The sequence below is a fragment of the Argopecten irradians genome, chromosome 10 (genome assembly GCF_041381155.1).
Source record: "Argopecten irradians isolate NY chromosome 10, Ai_NY, whole genome shotgun sequence".
NCBI lineage: Eukaryota > Metazoa > Mollusca > Bivalvia > Pectinida > Pectinidae > Argopecten > Argopecten irradians.
This window is the reverse complement of record NC_091143.1, coordinates 2,330,625-2,348,420: the sequence shown is the minus strand read 5'-3', so window position 1 is coordinate 2,348,420 and position 17,796 is coordinate 2,330,625. Positions and strand designations below refer to the sequence as shown.

Below are 17,796 nucleotides of genomic sequence, written 5' to 3'. Positions count from 1 at the left end.
AACAATAAAAACGAAAGGAAAACTTCACAGCACTATAATCATTTTTTATTTGTTTTCATACTAAATCTGACTTTCTGGTTGGCAGATTCTTTTTCTTCATACTATACTGAGATGAAAACATCCGAGAATGGCACGAAAGCACGACGTTATCAATGACGTCACAACAGAGACGTCGTCGTATCCGTCGGGAAATAAATGGAGTCGTAAGTTTAAACGTATTTTATGTTATCAAGTAACGTTAGTCTGAAAAGTTAATTAAAAGCTTTGATATAACTATTTTTAACTTTATCGGGTTATGAAAGAAATTTTGTTTGCAAACTGTGTGAATCCGTGTAATAGCGGATTCTCGCAAAAGTTTGCAAACAAAATTTCTTTTTTATCCCGATGAAGTTCAAAAATAGTTACATCAATGCTTAGATAATGCAAAGTTATCAAAAGTTCGCACACGTATAGACACGGATGCATTAATTTACGAAACATAAACGGATTTACCACAGGGATCTATACTTCGCCTCCTATTCTTTATAACTTCAAAGAAATTATAATATTATATTAAAGTTTCACGATACACGCCAGACAGGGATCTGAGAATTAGTTACATATTGTATCTGGACCTAACAGAGTCTCCATAGACGATTTTTAATAAAGTCGCTTGGAATAATACTGATCTATTATATATAAATACATCGGTAAAAAATGGTGTTCAATATATCCTGTATAATTTCTTATGAAATAAAAAAAAATCCGGTCAAAATCGCTCTGCATGTTAATCCTAAAATGTCCACCCGGCTGTTAGCATTTCCACGCAGTCTCGCTTTCAATGGGTTATATTTTAAATGTGCTAAATTTACACGGAACTTTTCCCATGATTTCAAAACTGAACAGCACAAGCAAAACTGGACAGTCGTTTTGATATATAGAGAATACATGGTTAGTATCTTACAATACAAGGTTTATTTTGGTGCGAGACTTAGGAAAGCCGAGATGACGAGGCTTTGCCGAGTCATCTCGGCTTTCCGTGTCGAGCACCAAAATAAAACTTGTATTGTAAGATACTAACCGTGTATTCTGTTTATCCTGCAACCATTATGGCATTCAAACCGAAAGCAAATTGACAGTTATTTACTTGGTTTTGCCCGAAGCGAGAAGCTTCCAGTAGATCTTTGATGCGGAGGTAAAGATTCATTCACTATGTACCGAATGAGAGTGTACTCCTGTTTACTGCCGTGGGAAATAAATAAGCGCATTCACAAATAGTATCCGTAATTTTATTTTATCCTGCAACTGTCCCACATACTGACCGATAACTACTGCCGGATAAACTTGTGCTTTATCCGTCAATACGAAATGCTTTATCCGTCAATACGATCACGTGCATTTGTTCCAAATCTGACGGAACTTTTTCTAACTTGACCCCGAATTTTAACCTTACGGTGAATAAAACGTCATTCAGTCCCGCTAAAACGTGACGTCACATTCATCGGACTGACGTCATTTTTACGGTATCCAAAATCAAAATCAAAATGGTTTTTTTCTTGGCTCATGGCAAAGGTATGTATTGCGAAGTAATTTTTAAACGGGTATATATTGTTTTTTGAGTATTTTCATATTGTTTCAGTGATATATTACACTGAATGGATTTACGGATGGTGTTTGTGAATGCGCTTATTTATTTCCCACGGCAGTAAAAAGGAGTACACTCTCATTCGGTTTAGTGAATGAATATTTACCTCCGCATCAAAGAAGCGTCACGCTTCGAGCGAAACCAAGTAAATTACTGTCAATTTGCTTTTGTTTTGAATGCCATAATAGTTGCAGGATAAACAGAATACACGATTAGTATCTTACAATACAAGTTTTATTTTGGTGCTCGATACGGAAAGCCGAGATGACTCGGCAAAGCCTCGTCATCTCGGCTCTCCTAAGTCTCGCACCAAAATAAACCTTGTATTGTAAGATACTAACCATGTATTCTCTTCAGTATGATACATCGCTCAAACAAAATAAAAACACTCAAAAAAACCCAATAAATACCTATTAAAGAATTATTTTGCAATACATACCTTTGCCATGAGCCAAGAAAAAGACGACACCGCCATACGAGATTTTCGATAGCGTAAAAATGACGTCATTCCGGTGAATGTGACGTCACGTTTTAGCGGGACTGAATGACGTTCCATTCACCGGAAGGTTCTAGTTCTGGGTCAAGTTAGAAAAAGTTCCGTCAGATATGGAACAAATTCACGTGATCGTATTGACGGATAAAGCATTCGTATTGACGGATAAAGCACAAGTTTATCCGGCAGTAGTTATCGGTCAGTATGTGGGACAGTTGCAGGATAAATATATATATATAATATGTAAGAACTTTTGGAAGGCCACGTACGGAACGCATTTAGACTGGTTTTCTTTCCCCGGCTTAAATGTTTTCAAATTAATACATCTTGGTTAGAAATTTTATTTTTCTACATGCTTTATCATCACTTACTCATTGCTTTCTTAGAAATACGAAGTCGAGTGAGGAAAACACGGTAGTGTTATCGTTTACTCGTATAGTACTAGGGAGCATGTGATGTGTACTGGTGTGTTTATTGGAGCTGGAACATAACTTAGTCAAGAGTAGAACACCAACTAACCAATCAAAACTATCGTAGCAAAACGTGCTAGCCAGTCGCGTCCATGTTTACAAACACGCACATGACTCATATCTCTCACCGTCGACGGTACCTTGTGTTTATTTTTAGTAAGGGGCCTTGTCATATAAAGTTGTGTTGAAACGATTGACGTTTATTTACAATCGATATTCGCACTTGAGTAGTGGACGTCAGAAATTGAGATCGACGACTAAGGCCTATCTCCAGTCTGGAAATGACAAAGTGGATTTGAAATGTCGACATCGGAATCAAGTTCAGCAGTTTCCAAATCAAACGGGGTCCGAGATTACAAAGTTGTCATCTTGGGTGATGGTGGTGTAGGGAAAAGTGGTAAGTTGGAGATATTCACTATCTTGTATTCGTTGTTTTGTTTATCTTGTACATTGAAATGTTCGTAAGTAATGTAAGAAATGTCAAACCACAATAATTCAAACCATCTAGGTCCGAAACAAAAGACGATAAAACGAGCCTGCGGTTGTTTACTTCTGACGAGCGAGCTAGAAAGTTGATGATAATTCTGTGACGTATGTACCCTCCAGGTGCATGGCTGGCTGTCAGAACACGCGAACAATACGGCAGTAAATATATCATCTCATCACTGTGTGTATTGTCGACAGAAAACAATGCCGGGTAAAACTTGGTCTAATTTACGTATGCATCTTATCTGAGAGAAACAAGACCCAGATATGTTTGAGTAAATCTAAGTGTTAGAATGGCCTAGTTATATAAAACAAGGCCTTAGATTCTGTCTGCAATCTAGGTGTGTTGTCTTTGTTATTGTGTGGACCATCCATTTGTAAACTGTTAAAGTGTTTACCAATGTGAGAAATAGGTATATCCATACTAAACTGTAAATTTCAGCGCAAAGAGCAAATTATAGTTACATGGAATTTCAAATATTCAATATATCAGATATTGCACACATTATGACTGTCACGGTCATTAAAAGGTACATTAATACATGGACTAATGGTTGATCAAACTTTAAGTGCCTGGTGTTGTATATAATCTCCCTGCTACTTATGCAAATGAACCATTCTTTCGGTTTACATATGCAAAAATAGAAAAGTAACAATTTATCTCTTAAAGGTGACTTGAATCTGTTTCAAATTTTAATAAAATATTTCAAGGTTGTCATGATAATAGCTTCCATGCTACTTAAAGCAATAATCATTTGCTTGCATTCTATGATTCACCAAATATTTTGTTACTCCAGGATCCTTATATCCAAGATACGGTATGCCAGCTGGCAATTACATGTGTATAATGTCTGATTTTAAACTTGTTAACTTTGTTTATTGATATTGCTATTGTCATCAAGATTATCCTTATTCATGATACACTTTATACCCAGTATACAATCTAAGATAAAGCACTTGGCATATACAATAATAATTATTTAGTAAATGAATTTAGATATATTTTTTTATGTGTAATATGTATGTATAAAAAACATTAGATTTTTCTGTAGGTTGGACACTTTATAACTAATATTTCATTTATAAACATGCAAACTTGATTGTATAACTTTCCTGAAACTTCATATGAAAAATCATGCAAACTTACAATCTATTTGATACTACATTAATTAGATGTACTAACACAAGTAAATGGCAAAGTTTAGTAACTTTTAACTCTTCATGTTTATTGAAAAATGTTTGAAATGATTACTTAATTGAAGAGAATTATTGATGTTAATCTCATTGTCCTGTGGTAAAATGTTTTCAATCCTTTTCAAAATTAATGTGTATATATATATATAGATAAAATCATGTTTATCAAGATTGTAGCCAATATGGCCATGAGCATTATTAGTGTGTATTTGGAGTATAAACTGAATTCTTGTCATATTTCTTCACAGCTCTGGTGATCCAATTTGTGTGTCACAGATTTTTGGAATACCACGATCCTACAATAGGTAAGTCTGCTAATCACTGACGGGGATATGAACGTAATACTGTCTGATATATCTGGTTACCTTATTACTAGACCAGAACCTGTCTACTCTGAACCACTGTATCACTGACTGGGATATGAACGTAATACTGTCTGATATATCTGGTTACCTTATTACTAGACCAGAACCTGTCTACTCTGAACCACTGTATCACTGACTGGGATATGTACGTAATTAATACTGTCTGATATATCTGGTTACCTTATTACTAGACCAGAACCTGTCTACCCTTAACCACTGTATCACTGAGCGGGATATGTATGTAATACTGTCTGATGTACATGGTTACCTTACTAGACCAGAACTTGTCTACTCTGAACCACTGTATCACTGACTGGGATATGAACGTAATACTGTCTGATGTACATGGTTACCTTACTAGACCAGAACTTGTCTACTCTGAACCACTGTATCACTGAGCGGGATATGAACGTAATACTGTCTGATGTACATGGTTACCTCACTAGACCAGAACCTGTCCACTTTGAACCACTGTATCACTGACTGGGATATGTAGGGACTAATACTGTCTGATGTACATGGTTACCTCACTAGATCAGAACATCTACTCTGAGTCTTTATTTAAATCTGGATCTTTGCCCTATACAGATCCTTCTAAAGTCAATCACCTGAGTCACATGTACAGCTATAGGAACTTTTCTATTCTATATTATAGATATCTTCTTTTAAGTCATACCCTGTGTTGTCTTAGATACACCTATCTTCTGAGTACCTGTCTAATCTGGATCTCCATCCAGCCAACATTTTCAATACCAAATGATCCAGCTACTGTATTCTAAAAAAGAAATGTCAAGATAACAAGTCAACACTATTACCGTATTTTCCCTATTAAGAGCGCCTTCTCTAATAAGGGCGCCCCCACGTTTTTTGCTGAAAAAAATCAACCAATTTCATACAATTTTTGTGCCAGATTGTGACTATTTGTCTTTGCAGACGCTAATTTGATGCTTAACAGATATCCGATCAGCTATAAATTTATTGCATTGAGCAACTTAGGACATCTTTTTCAAGTGTTTACACATAAAAACAGCGAGAACACCATGTTCAAAACAAAACGTGTCACTTGAATGCCACACACACGTGTATGGATGAAGACTAACTGGCAACAACATTTTAGCGATGTCTATACAGGTTTTATGAATACTTACTGTATATCTATTATAAAGATTCCTAAATAACAGGAATGTTATCATTTCTAAGCATTTTATTGTGTGCTCTTGTCAGTATTTCCCATCTGCCACAAAACGAAAGTAGCGATCGAAAGCACCGTCCACCATTTTGTGTTCGCATGGTAAACAAACAGGCTAGCATGAAATGCCAAAATTCCATGAAACAGACATATTTAACCAATATTAATACTTCTGGTGCATACATTTCTTCATTATTATGTAATTTCAATAATTACTTTACTTCAAAACATAAGTTGGTTATAGTAAGTTTCAGAATAATATGAAACTAAAAGCAAGATGACTATAGTCTGTTTCAGAAAAAAACCCATCTAAAAATGGTCTCAAATAACGCTGCACCCTAAGCCATTTACCTGCGCCTGGCGCCCTCATTAGGGAAAATACGGTATTACTGTTGATTAGTCCTTCTTTCCGTTAATTTCAACTTGATATTTTGATGTTACAATCACTGGATTTGAATTTGTATTTGAAACCGACTAGTATCCAAACTAGGATTTGGCTTACCTTGGCTTACCTGAATCAGGATATTTTATCCAGGATTTTTCTATCAGAAACAGTCAAACCACATATCATATAATTAATTAAAATTTATAGATTGCGTAACTTTAAGCATGGAGAAAAAAATCTTTTGAACATTTACAGTTTTACGGAAGATGCAGTTTATCGTAAACCTGTGTCAGCCTGAACAATTTTTCTAAACAAAAGCATTATCGTTAGATTTCAAGAAATTTATTGTTCAACATGTTAACATTGTTACCAACTACATATATTAGTGTTCAGGAAATATCGGCTTATTCTCCTATCCTGGTTTTCAGGGTAGTCAACCTTGTCACCATCAGAGGGAAATGCAAGCATATATATCGCCTCAAAGAGTTGGATGTGAATATTTGCATAAAAAATAATTTATGTTTTCAAGTGTTTTTACATTGATTTTGTGCTCTCCAATACATTGGATAAAGTTATTTGCTGTGAATATCCCATCCTGTGAGTGTTTGTACAGTACTATGGTACCTATAGTGTATGCTGTTCAATATACATGTCGGAAGCAGTTGATAGCTTTCTTGTCAATATTTTAATTTGATATCTACAGCCTTAAAACACGCAGTTTAACATGGACCATGGATCTACTTTTGTGTGACTAAATCAATGTATATATACACTGGCTTAAGGTGTACTCTTATTTCAGTATAAATACAGAAGAATAGCTCCAGCATTACCCATCTAGTTATCGTAAAATGTTTGACGGTTCACCGACTTTCTATGGACATGGCGTAGTAGGTGTAAAGAGAAACTGTTGTGTATACAATTAACATTGTTAATTTGTTTGGGAATTTTCAGTTTTTGTCCCCACATTCCTTATGAGAGATTTGTGTCTCTGTTTGACTTGGTAGGTAAAATGTTTTGTTATCATTAATTCCCTTGTGCTGCCTTCTCACTCACCCCGTACTTGAGAGTATAGTTGATTGGAATTTCCCATGGCTGTGTACTGGGCATTATTATTACCTGGAAATTCATTTAATGGATTAGGTATATAAGAAAACATTTTTTATTTGGTCCAGAATTTCCTGTGAAAATAAAATGGAGTTGCAGACTAGAAAATGATGGGAATTAAGGATTGAAAATTGCTCCACCGCCATTTAGACACTCAAAAATGTTAAAATATGTATTGATGATTTATTTACTGGTACTTTGTGTTGATATATCTCAGGTCTTTACATTATCTAAGTATGAGATCATATTTAAAATTCTACTTGTTATCAAATATAGATTAGTTAATGATGATATATAGTTGAAGCTTCCACATTAATAATAAGGAGTTGTTGCCCTGTAAATACCATTTATAATGTTGCAACATCCCTCTTTAACCAATCATTGGTGTTTGGTCTACCAAACAAAGTATGTTCATTATTTAGATTATAGCTTTACAAAACAAAGGTCATCTTGGAAATTACCAGTTCTTGTTTTAATGTTTTTGATATTGGTTTAGACTTATGAAACTTGATACTTTAATGTACCAGTTTGCAGTATTAACATATTGAAGAGATCATATGTGAATAACATAATAGAATTCCTATATCCCTGCTTGGCCATGAAATGGGAGAGGTGGATATCACTATCCCTGCCAGTGCCATGAAATGGGAGAGGGGGATATCGCTATCCCTGCCAGTGCCATGAAATGGGAGAGGGGGATATCGCTATCCCTGCTTGGCCATGAAATGGGAGAGGTGGATATCACTATCCCTGCCAGTGCCATAAATGGGAGAGGGGGATATCGCTATCCCTGCCAGTGCCATGAAATGGGAGAGGGGGATATCCCTATCCTGCCAGTGCCATGAAATGGGAGAGGGGGATATCCCTATCCCTGCCAGTGCCATGAAATGGGAGAGGGGGATATCCCTATCCCTGCCAGTGCCATGAAATGGGAGAGGGGGATATCGCTATCCCTGCCAGTGCCATGAAATGGGAGAGGGGGATATCGCTATCCCTGCCAGTGCCATGAAATGGGAGAGGGGGATATCGCTATCCCTGCCAGTGCCATGAAATGGGAGAGGGGGATATCGCTATCCCTGCCAGTGCCATGAAATGGGAGAGGGGGATATCGCTATCCCTGCCAGTGCCATGAAATGGGAGAGGGGGATATCGCTATCCCTGCCAGTGCCATGAAATGGGAGAGGGGGATATCGCTATCCCTGCCAGTGCCATGAAATGGGAGAGGGGGATATCGCTATCCCTGCCAGTGCCATGAAATGGGAGAGGGGGATATCGCTATCCCTGCCAGTGCCATGAAATGGGAGAGGGGGATATCGCTATCCCTGCCAGTGCCATGAAATGGGAGAGGGGGATATCCCTATCCCTGCCAGTGCCATGAAATGGGAGAGGGGGATATCGCTATCCCTGCCAGTGCCATGAAATGGGGAGAGGGGGATATCGCTATCCCTGCCAGTGCCATGAAATGGGAGAGGGGGATATCCCTATCCCTGCCAGTGCCATGAAATGGGAGAGGAGGATATCGCTATCCCTGCCAGTGCCATGAAATGGGAGAGGGGGATATCGCTATCCCTGCCAGTGCCATGAAATGGGAGAGGGGGATATCGCTATCCCTGCCAGTGCCATGAAATGGGAGAGGGGGATATCCCTATCCCTGCCAGTGCCATGAAATGGGAGAGGGGGATATCGCTATCCCTGCCAGTGCCATGAAATGGGAGAGGGGGATATCCCTATCCCTGCTTGGCCATGAAATGGGAGAGGGGGATATCGCTATCCCTGCCAGTGCCATGAAATGGGAGAGGGGGATATCCCTATCCCTGCCAGTGCCATGAAATGGGAGAGGGGGATATCGCTATCCCTGCCAGTGCCATGAAATGGGAGAGGGGGATATCCCTATCCCTGCCAGTGCCATGAAATGGGAGAGGGGGATATCCCTATCCCTGCCAGTGCCATGAAATGGGAGAGGGGGATATCCCTATCCCTGCTTGGCCATGAAATGGGAGAGGGGGATATCGCTATCCCTGCTTGGCCATGAAATGGGAGAGGGGGATATCGCTATCCCTGCTTGGCCATGAAATGGGAGAGGGGGATATCGCTATCCCTGCTTGGCCATGAAATGGGAGAGGGGGATATCGCTATCCTTGCCGGTGCCATGAAATGGGAGAGAGGAATATCGCTGGTCCTGTCATATTTTGTGTCTTTCAAATTACATCAAAGATGGGGGCATGATTTCTGTTTATTGTGGTAAGAGTAATGTTTTAGGTAGTGCAATTTAACCAGATAAATAAAAAGCAACTGTTAAGAACTGGTTGCAGTTAGTTGCCCTCTTAGTTGTTTTTATTACTGTTTTATAATATTATACTGTTGGTGTTAATTTCATTGTTCTGATGTTTTAAGGTTAAATAGGAAGTAACTGTAAGTCAAACATCCTGAGTGAAGATGCAGCTCGTTAACTTTACCACATTAATAGATACACAACTACACGGTCCCGAACTTTGACTTGTCATCTGGCTATTTCGGTTGGTAGCTAGCGGTGTGACTGTGAGGATCCTCGTGAGGATATGACTAGTTTGTTGTTGGGAGATAGTGTGAACTTCCTATATAGAGACTTATACACCCACCAAAAGTTTAATCTTGTGAACTTTTAATTAAATATCTCACCACACACTTCAATGTTGGTGCATGAAGAATATAAATTTTATGTAACAATGTTGGTGCATGAAGAATATAAATTTTATGTAACTGACTCAAATACAGTCAAACCTGGATGTATCGAAGTTCAAGGGACCGACAGAAAAACTTCATAACATTGAGACTTCGGATTGTTCATGGTTGGAATTAGATAGTTTTTGTTTTACCATGACCAACTGTAGCAGTTGACTGGATTCGGTTAACAGAGTTGAGTACATGTTGTCTCCCTTCTGTAAACTTTATAATCCACAAACAAAACAAAATTAAAGCGAAGTGTAAAATCAATCGCATGTATTGTTATGGGTAGCGATACAATATAAACAAGACTTACATGTACTGGGCTAACCCATGTTTTGAAGCGACAATTAATATTACAGATAAAAACAAAACACACTATAAATAGCTATATAACTAACTGTCTGTCCTACTATTTCATTGGTGTGTGTCTGATCTGGTACAGTGAGGGACATACATGTAGAAACAGTCATTTTATGACACAAGATGAGGAGTTGACAATTCTAAAAGCTGAACTTATCGTATCATAATTATATTAGTCAGTGCAAGGCTATATAGATTCTGTCTGCATGAGCAATATTGGAATGCCATTTAACTTCAGACGACACTTAAAAAGATTGTAACTTTTCTCATGGTTCGTTCCCGAGCCGATGTGATGAGATCACTGGGAAAAGATCATCACCCCAGTAGAACACAACAAAGTACAAAAAAACTTATAGTTTCAAAAGCCACTGATTTTCTTAACATGCCACCAGCAATGAGAGATAAAAGGTCACTTAGTAAAAAAAAAATAGAGTGATTCAGAAAAAAAAGACAAAATAACACCAGTAAGATCATTACTCATTTTATTCTGGTCATGGAAATTACCTGAAGGTCATTCAAGTGTCAAATGCCCTTTAAAATTTCCTCCTTGACTCTTTATTTAAGTACAGTAGCTTGGAATTCTTGTGGGTTTAGTATTGTTGATATTTCGACAGCTTTTGTGTCTTTGTAAAGTTTACCGTGTGGGTGATGTCTATCACGGGTAACATTTATCACTGTAGTGATAAACACAATTTATATGACAGTTTCATGAAATGTCTAATGTCAACTGTTTAACACTAACAGTTAGAGGTTTCTATTGTTAATGATAGTGCACCAAAATGTTTCTGTTCCGTTATCAGTTTTCCTGCTGTCTAAATAGTACTGAATTTTAAAGTTATAGAATAACACCATGTTTTAGATAACCAACAGGATGTAAATGTCTAAACATCATTACTGAATTAAAATACTTACGATCTACATGTTTGTTTGCTTTGCATTATTAATTATAAATACTGTGTTCGACCCAATAAGCCCCCATGTCCCTATAAGTGCCCCTCCCCCTTTTTGAGGCCTCAATTTCAATTGCCCAGATATAGATAAGGATCAAAACTACATAAAACAGTATATATTTGCAATAATTTTGACTTATTAGCACCTTTTCATTTTTATCCATTTTTGTAAGCGCCCTGGGCCCATATTGGGTCGAATACGGTAGCCACACTAAAACTTTGTTGGGGACTTAAGTGAGGAAACACAACTTCTGATATCAAAATTGCTAACACCAATGCCCTGCTTTGTGTCTTAGAGAAATAAAGCTCCATCAGAAATAGAAGACCAATTTTCTTCTGTTTATTTGCATTGACTCAGTAGTCCTTTTTCTCCATTAAACCACATCCAATCATGATGCACTTAAGTAAAGATGTAAAATGAAGCGATTAAAATTGAAAACAAACATTTTTCAAACTTTGTTAAATTAGTAAGATAATTCCCAGGACAGTGTACACAAATATATAATTTAAATAAAATGCAAAGTGATGAATATGTACACCTACTTTTATGACTTTATACATAAGGTACACGCTTTGTGTTACCTTTCTTATTAACTTGTCTCATCTTTCCGACTGGTTGAGATCTTAATTTATCTGTATATTAATTTAATCCTTATTAAAAATGTTTTCCTGGGTATAATAATTGATGATAAAAAATCAGGAAATATGAGTATAAAAAAACTGTTATAGAGATGATTGTTTTATTTTAAAGGACTTTTGTATACAAAGGTTTCATATAAACAAGTTAATGTACTAGTTTTATTCCAATATAACCATATCTGTTTGACTCAACTTTAGACTTACTATTAGTGAAAGTCTGTTTAAATGCTGTTGGAGAAATTGGGGCCAGGTTTTTAAAGGGAAGTAATTACCGGTGCCTGGGATAGCATGGCCAGGTGCGTGCTGTGTGACAGTGTACCTGTATGACCCCTGTAATAGAAGATGTATGGGAATGTATTACCACAATGGACAGTTTTCAGCTCTGGTGAATCTGTGGTTTTCCAACATTTCAAATCCAGTGTTAGTTTTCAAATGTATTCCATTTCATGTCTATAATTGTACCATATACATGTGTTGGGGGGCGTTCTCATGTTCAACACTATTTTGTATCATTTAATTGTATTTTCCACAGACAATTTTTCTTGTACATTGTATATGACGTCAAGTTGAGTATTTCCTCACAGAAAATACAGTTAACAGTCTAGTTTGAGTGTATAACTAACAGATCTACAACTGATGCTGATATGGCAAAAGTTTGGTTCATTAATAAAATGGGAAAATTTCAGGGTTTTGTATAATTCAAATACTGTTGCTCATTCTGAAGAATTACAACGAGATTGTCAGCAAAGACATATAAACAAAGTTCAAGATATCTTCCTGATTATTACTACATGTGGAATACATCTGTTTGGGGTGGCTGTATGGTTGAGACGACCTGACCGCAAATCCTCAACCTCTGGGTCGCAGGTTCAGATCCCATGTGGGCTGTTGCTTTTTGACTTGCTGTTTTTCTCCGGGCACTCAGGCTTTATTTCACCATCGAAACCTAGCAAATTTCTAAAATAGCCTTTCCATTTTAATTTTTAATCGGTTTAGTAAGTAAATCTATCAAACCATATGTAACCTGAAGTTGAGATTTCAATATTTTTGTTTTTTTGTCTTAGAGGACTCTTACCAACAGCAGGCACGGATTGATGGAGAACCGGCCAAGCTTGACATTCTTGATACCGCTGGGCAGGTGAGATAGCACAAAATACCTGTAGGATAGTAGCAACATGTACACATAAAAGTGGGGAGAAACTGTGCATTAAAGTAATTCTCTAGGAAAACTGCTTTTTCTCTAGTTACACTAAAATTTAGCAAAACTGAACAACTCATCATACATCTTCTTATCAAACATTTACAAATTAGTTAAATCAATATTGTATATATCTAAAAGTTCAGGAATGTACCTAATCTGAAGACTGCACTTCTCGTTACATGTATTTGTGATGAATTGTTATGAACCTAATGTGTTGTGTCTTGTTGACGACAGCCGGAGTTCAATGCAATGAGAGAACAGTACATGAGGAAAGGAGAGGGATTCATTATCTGTTACTCAATCACCGACCGTCGTAGCTTTGACGAGGTCCTAACCTACAAGAAACTCATCAACAGAGTACGATGTAGGGAGGATATCCCCATTGTCATTGCCGGCAACAAGTGTGACTTAGAGGAGAAGAGGAAGGTAAGAATATTGTGATGGACGAACAAATGGTACCAACACTAGATTTAATTCTTTAAACCAATGAAGGTCAGGATAGAATATAATATCACAAACATTAAGAACAGATTTTATTATGTAAACCTACATGTACCTACGGTATGTTGGTTTGCAAATGAATTCTGTGTAGGTTTTGTGGTTGAATAGAATTTGGAAAAAAATGATTGCTACAAATCTGTTTAATTACAAGCACAGCAGAACTTTAATAGCTTCTTATACTGAAATTAAATTACTTGATATGTAATCATGAAATTTGGTTTATAGTCAATCACTGTCATGAGACAGGAAAACATGAAAGTTAGTATATATATAAGATATATTTATTCTTGTCATGTTAATGAATCATGAATGGAACGTATTATTATTCATTGTACAGGTGTCTGTTGAAGAGGGATTAGCTTTGGCCAGGCAGCTAGATTGTCCGTTCTTTGAAACATCAGCTGTTCTGAGGAAATGTGTCGACGATGTGTTCCACAAACTGGTACAGGAGATTAGACAGAAAGAACTTGATGCTTGGCAACTCGAAAACAAATCAACACGCAAACCCAAAGGATTCCGGCGTCTAGGTTCTGTGTTTGGTCGTCTCAATGTGTTCAAAAAAGGGTCACGGTCACACAACACCTGAGTTTTGATCCTTATTTGCCTTCTACATCGTCCGTCCTCAGCAGACTGGTTGAGTGTTATCACAAAGAGTGCTATTACCGCCCATAGGTATCACTGGCTAACAGGCTCAGTAACGTCTGTGGGATAGCTATATACTGTCGTCAGGGTAGTGCTTAGGTTCTCTATTCTGTAAGTAAGATGCCGAATATTTTGTGTGAAGTTCTAGTCAGGTTGGACAAAGTGAGATGGAGCTATGGGAAGGACATCTTTGGAATGGAGGGATATAGTAGACATAACAATCTCCTAAATTCCAAAGTTGTACTTTCTAAATTTTGTTAAATGTAGAAAAATTTGTTTAATTATTGTAAATGTTGAGAGGGAGTTGAAGACTTTCTGAGAAAAATAAGTTTGATGTAAGCTACAGTGAAATGTGTGTTGTTTGTACAAATTGTTATATATGTACAGATAACATTCAGTAAAACACGGTTATAATATATCTCTGGGGACTGAGGAAATCGCTATAAGCAGATATTACAAACACCTTATAAAAACCTTCAGGTGAACAGAAAATAACCTTAGATTAGATGTAAGCATGTTGGTTATGATAATGTTTTACTGTATATTGTACTGTGCAAGTGTGCGTGTTCCTCCTCATGCCATTTAAACAAATAATTATCAATTATGAACAAAATGAAAATAGATGAAATTTTATCAGGGCCCACTTGATTTATTAATTTTGTTTGGAACAAAGTTTGAAAAACTGTGATAGAAAATGCTCACACATTTACAAAGAGTATAAAAAAAGTGACAACAGATAAGATGTTAACTAATTGCTAATTCTAAATTGATGGTTACGTATACCATGACCTGGTAACCAGATTGTGAGATAAGTTGTGTGTTAATGGTTATATAGCCAGTACATCATGGTATCTACCCTTCGTTGTGTTAACCAAAGTCTGTTTGCTTTACAATTAAATTGAGGTTATTTGTGGAAATTCACATTTATGTGTTTTTTGGAAAATGAAAGAATTTTGTTAATGAATATGTTAAACTGATTTACCGTTGTGTATCTTGTCTATAAGTATAGGTAGTTTGACCTCTACCAATGAAGGTCATTAATTATTAGTTTTTATATTAGGAAGAACGATGAGTTTCAAACATTTTCTATAAAAGAAATAACTTTAGAAGAGAAAAAAAGCATTAATAAGACCAATTTGAAGGTAAGATGCTTTAATGTCTCTTGTGATGTTTACTATCGAGTATGGTTAACTAGGTATGATATAATTCACTATAACATGCCATTTTGAAAGGTCAATAATGAGATAACCCATTCCAGCAGATTTTAATCTGTCCATATACTTAAAGATGCTCCACCGCTGACAGAGCATAAATGATATTCATTATTTGAACAATAATTTGTGTTTAATTGTGTATATATATGCCTAATTAACACAAAAATAACATAAAATAATTTATTTCACCTTTGGTGCATGCGCAATCAGTACTTGTATTCCATATAGGAAATAGTGCCACTGAATTTTTTCAGGATGCAATTAATTATTTTTCAAATTTTTAATTTGAAGTGAAATTAGAAGCTCAAACTTTTCAATGGTGGTAATGGTGTAAACGAAGTAACTTTTGTAACTGAAGAAAAATACTAAATCGTCTGCTCCTGTTTTTGATAGTGTAAAAATACCATTTGTCAGCAGTGGAGCATCTTTAAGTAGTAAAAGCTGTCCCCCAAAAAACCTTTTTTAGGCAATGTGTGATGTAAAAGGCTTCCTTTATAAACGTAGTATTGCCTTTCTCTAGCAGCTTTATTGTTCTATCATTCCTTTACCCTTTTCTGTGAATTATTGTGTGTGGATGAACCTGTGAAAGTATATAGTTATAGCTTTATGTACGTATTGATCTTGTTCAGAAGATTTAGTATTTTAATTATGCAGTAAATAATCTTTTCTCGCAGATTTCAATATTTCTCTTTTTTATGTATTGAGCTCAGACTTCTCAGCATATAATGGTATAAAGAAATATGTCGCAAATCATCCTCGATACTTGCCCATTCGGCATTTGCATATTACAGAGTAATCTGCCCTTGTTATTAAATGTTAATTATTATTTTTATGGGATTGTAATATCACATTTTTTAAAGGACAATCGGTTGACAATACTTCCTTTGAATTTAAATGTTGATGTCTCAATCATTACTTGCCAGCAAGGGCAGATAAATCTATAATATGCAAAGACAGAAAAGAGAATTATGTGATTATAACTCTGAAGTATCGAGGATGGATATAAAAGTGGTATATGTGTATATGTACAGTAAGTACTATGTACACGAGATGTAAAATGTGGTAAACGTGTATGTACAGTAAATACTATGTACACAAGATATGAAATGTAATTTTACTGCGTGTGAATTATTGCTAGCAGTAATATGATAGCCGAAATACAATTGTAAAATGGTGATATTTTGTCCTGATGATTATTGTAATGTTATAGCTTTACATCGATCAGCTTTATAATTCTTTTTTTTTTCTTTCTATTGTCTAATATTACAAGTTATGATTTTAGTCATGAAAATATAGTTACAAAGTTCCTGTTATTCCTAAAGATAAGGTGAATTAACACAGTGATGTTTGAAATACAATGGCCATTTGGGAAATCCAGAGCGGTGTGCTGCTCCAGAGTTAATTACAGGATATTCGTACTGATGTAAGGGATGTAACTCTTACTTTTTTGTATGATTTCTACATTATTTTTTTGGATGCCAGTTTTCTGTAGACTACGATACATAACTATAATTTTATTTTAGTCATCTGACCCGAAGGGTCAGGATGACCTATAGTCATCATGTTTCGTCCGTCGTCGTGCGCCGTCCGCCGTGCGCCGTGCGCCGTCCGCCGTGCGTTAACTTTTCACATTTTGAACTTCTTCTCAAGTTTGACCAGTGGGATTGAGCTGAAACTTACCTGAAATGATCCTGAGATGGTCCCGACAAAGTGTTGTTATTTTTCGGGTCGATCCGAAATCCAAGATGGCCGCCACAGCCGCCATCTTGAAAACACATTTTGAACTTCTTCTCAAGTTCTACCGGTGCGATTTGGCTGAAACTTGCATGAAATGATCCTGACATGGTCCCGACAAAGTGTTGTTATTTTTCGGGTCGATCCGAAATCCAAGATGGCTGCCACAGGCGCCATCTTGAAAACACATTTTGAACTTCTTCTCAAGTTCTACCGGTGCGATTTGGCTGAAACTTGCATGAAATGATCCTGACATGGTCCCGACAAAGTGTTGTTATTTTTCGGGTCGATCCGAAATCCAAGATGGCCGCCACAGCCGCCATCTTGAAAACACATTTTAAACTTCTTCTCAAGTTCTACCGGTGCGATTTGGCTGAAACTTGCATGAAATGATCCTGACATGGTCCCGACAAAGTGTTGTTATTTTTCGGGTCGATCCGAAATCCAAGATGGCCACCACAGGCGCCATCTTGAAAACACATTTTGAACTTCTTCTCAAGTTCTACAAGTGCGATTTGGCTGAAACTTGCATGAAATGA

At 36.7% G+C, this 17,796-nt stretch overlaps 1 protein-coding gene across 1 annotated transcript; it reads left to right on the top strand.

The window, feature by feature from the left end:
* Positions 1-2,693: 2,693 nt before the first annotated feature.
* LOC138332889 (GTP-binding protein Rit2-like) lies at positions 2,694-17,041 on the top strand. The gene is made up of 5 exons (XM_069280892.1): positions 2,694-2,984; positions 4,516-4,572; positions 13,030-13,103; positions 13,401-13,592; positions 14,005-17,041. The coding sequence occupies exons 1-5, from the start codon at positions 2,888-2,890 to the stop codon at positions 14,251-14,253; spliced, it is 669 nt and encodes a 222-aa protein (XP_069136993.1). The 5' UTR covers positions 2,694-2,887; the 3' UTR covers positions 14,254-17,041.
* Positions 17,042-17,796: the final 755 nt, after the last annotated feature.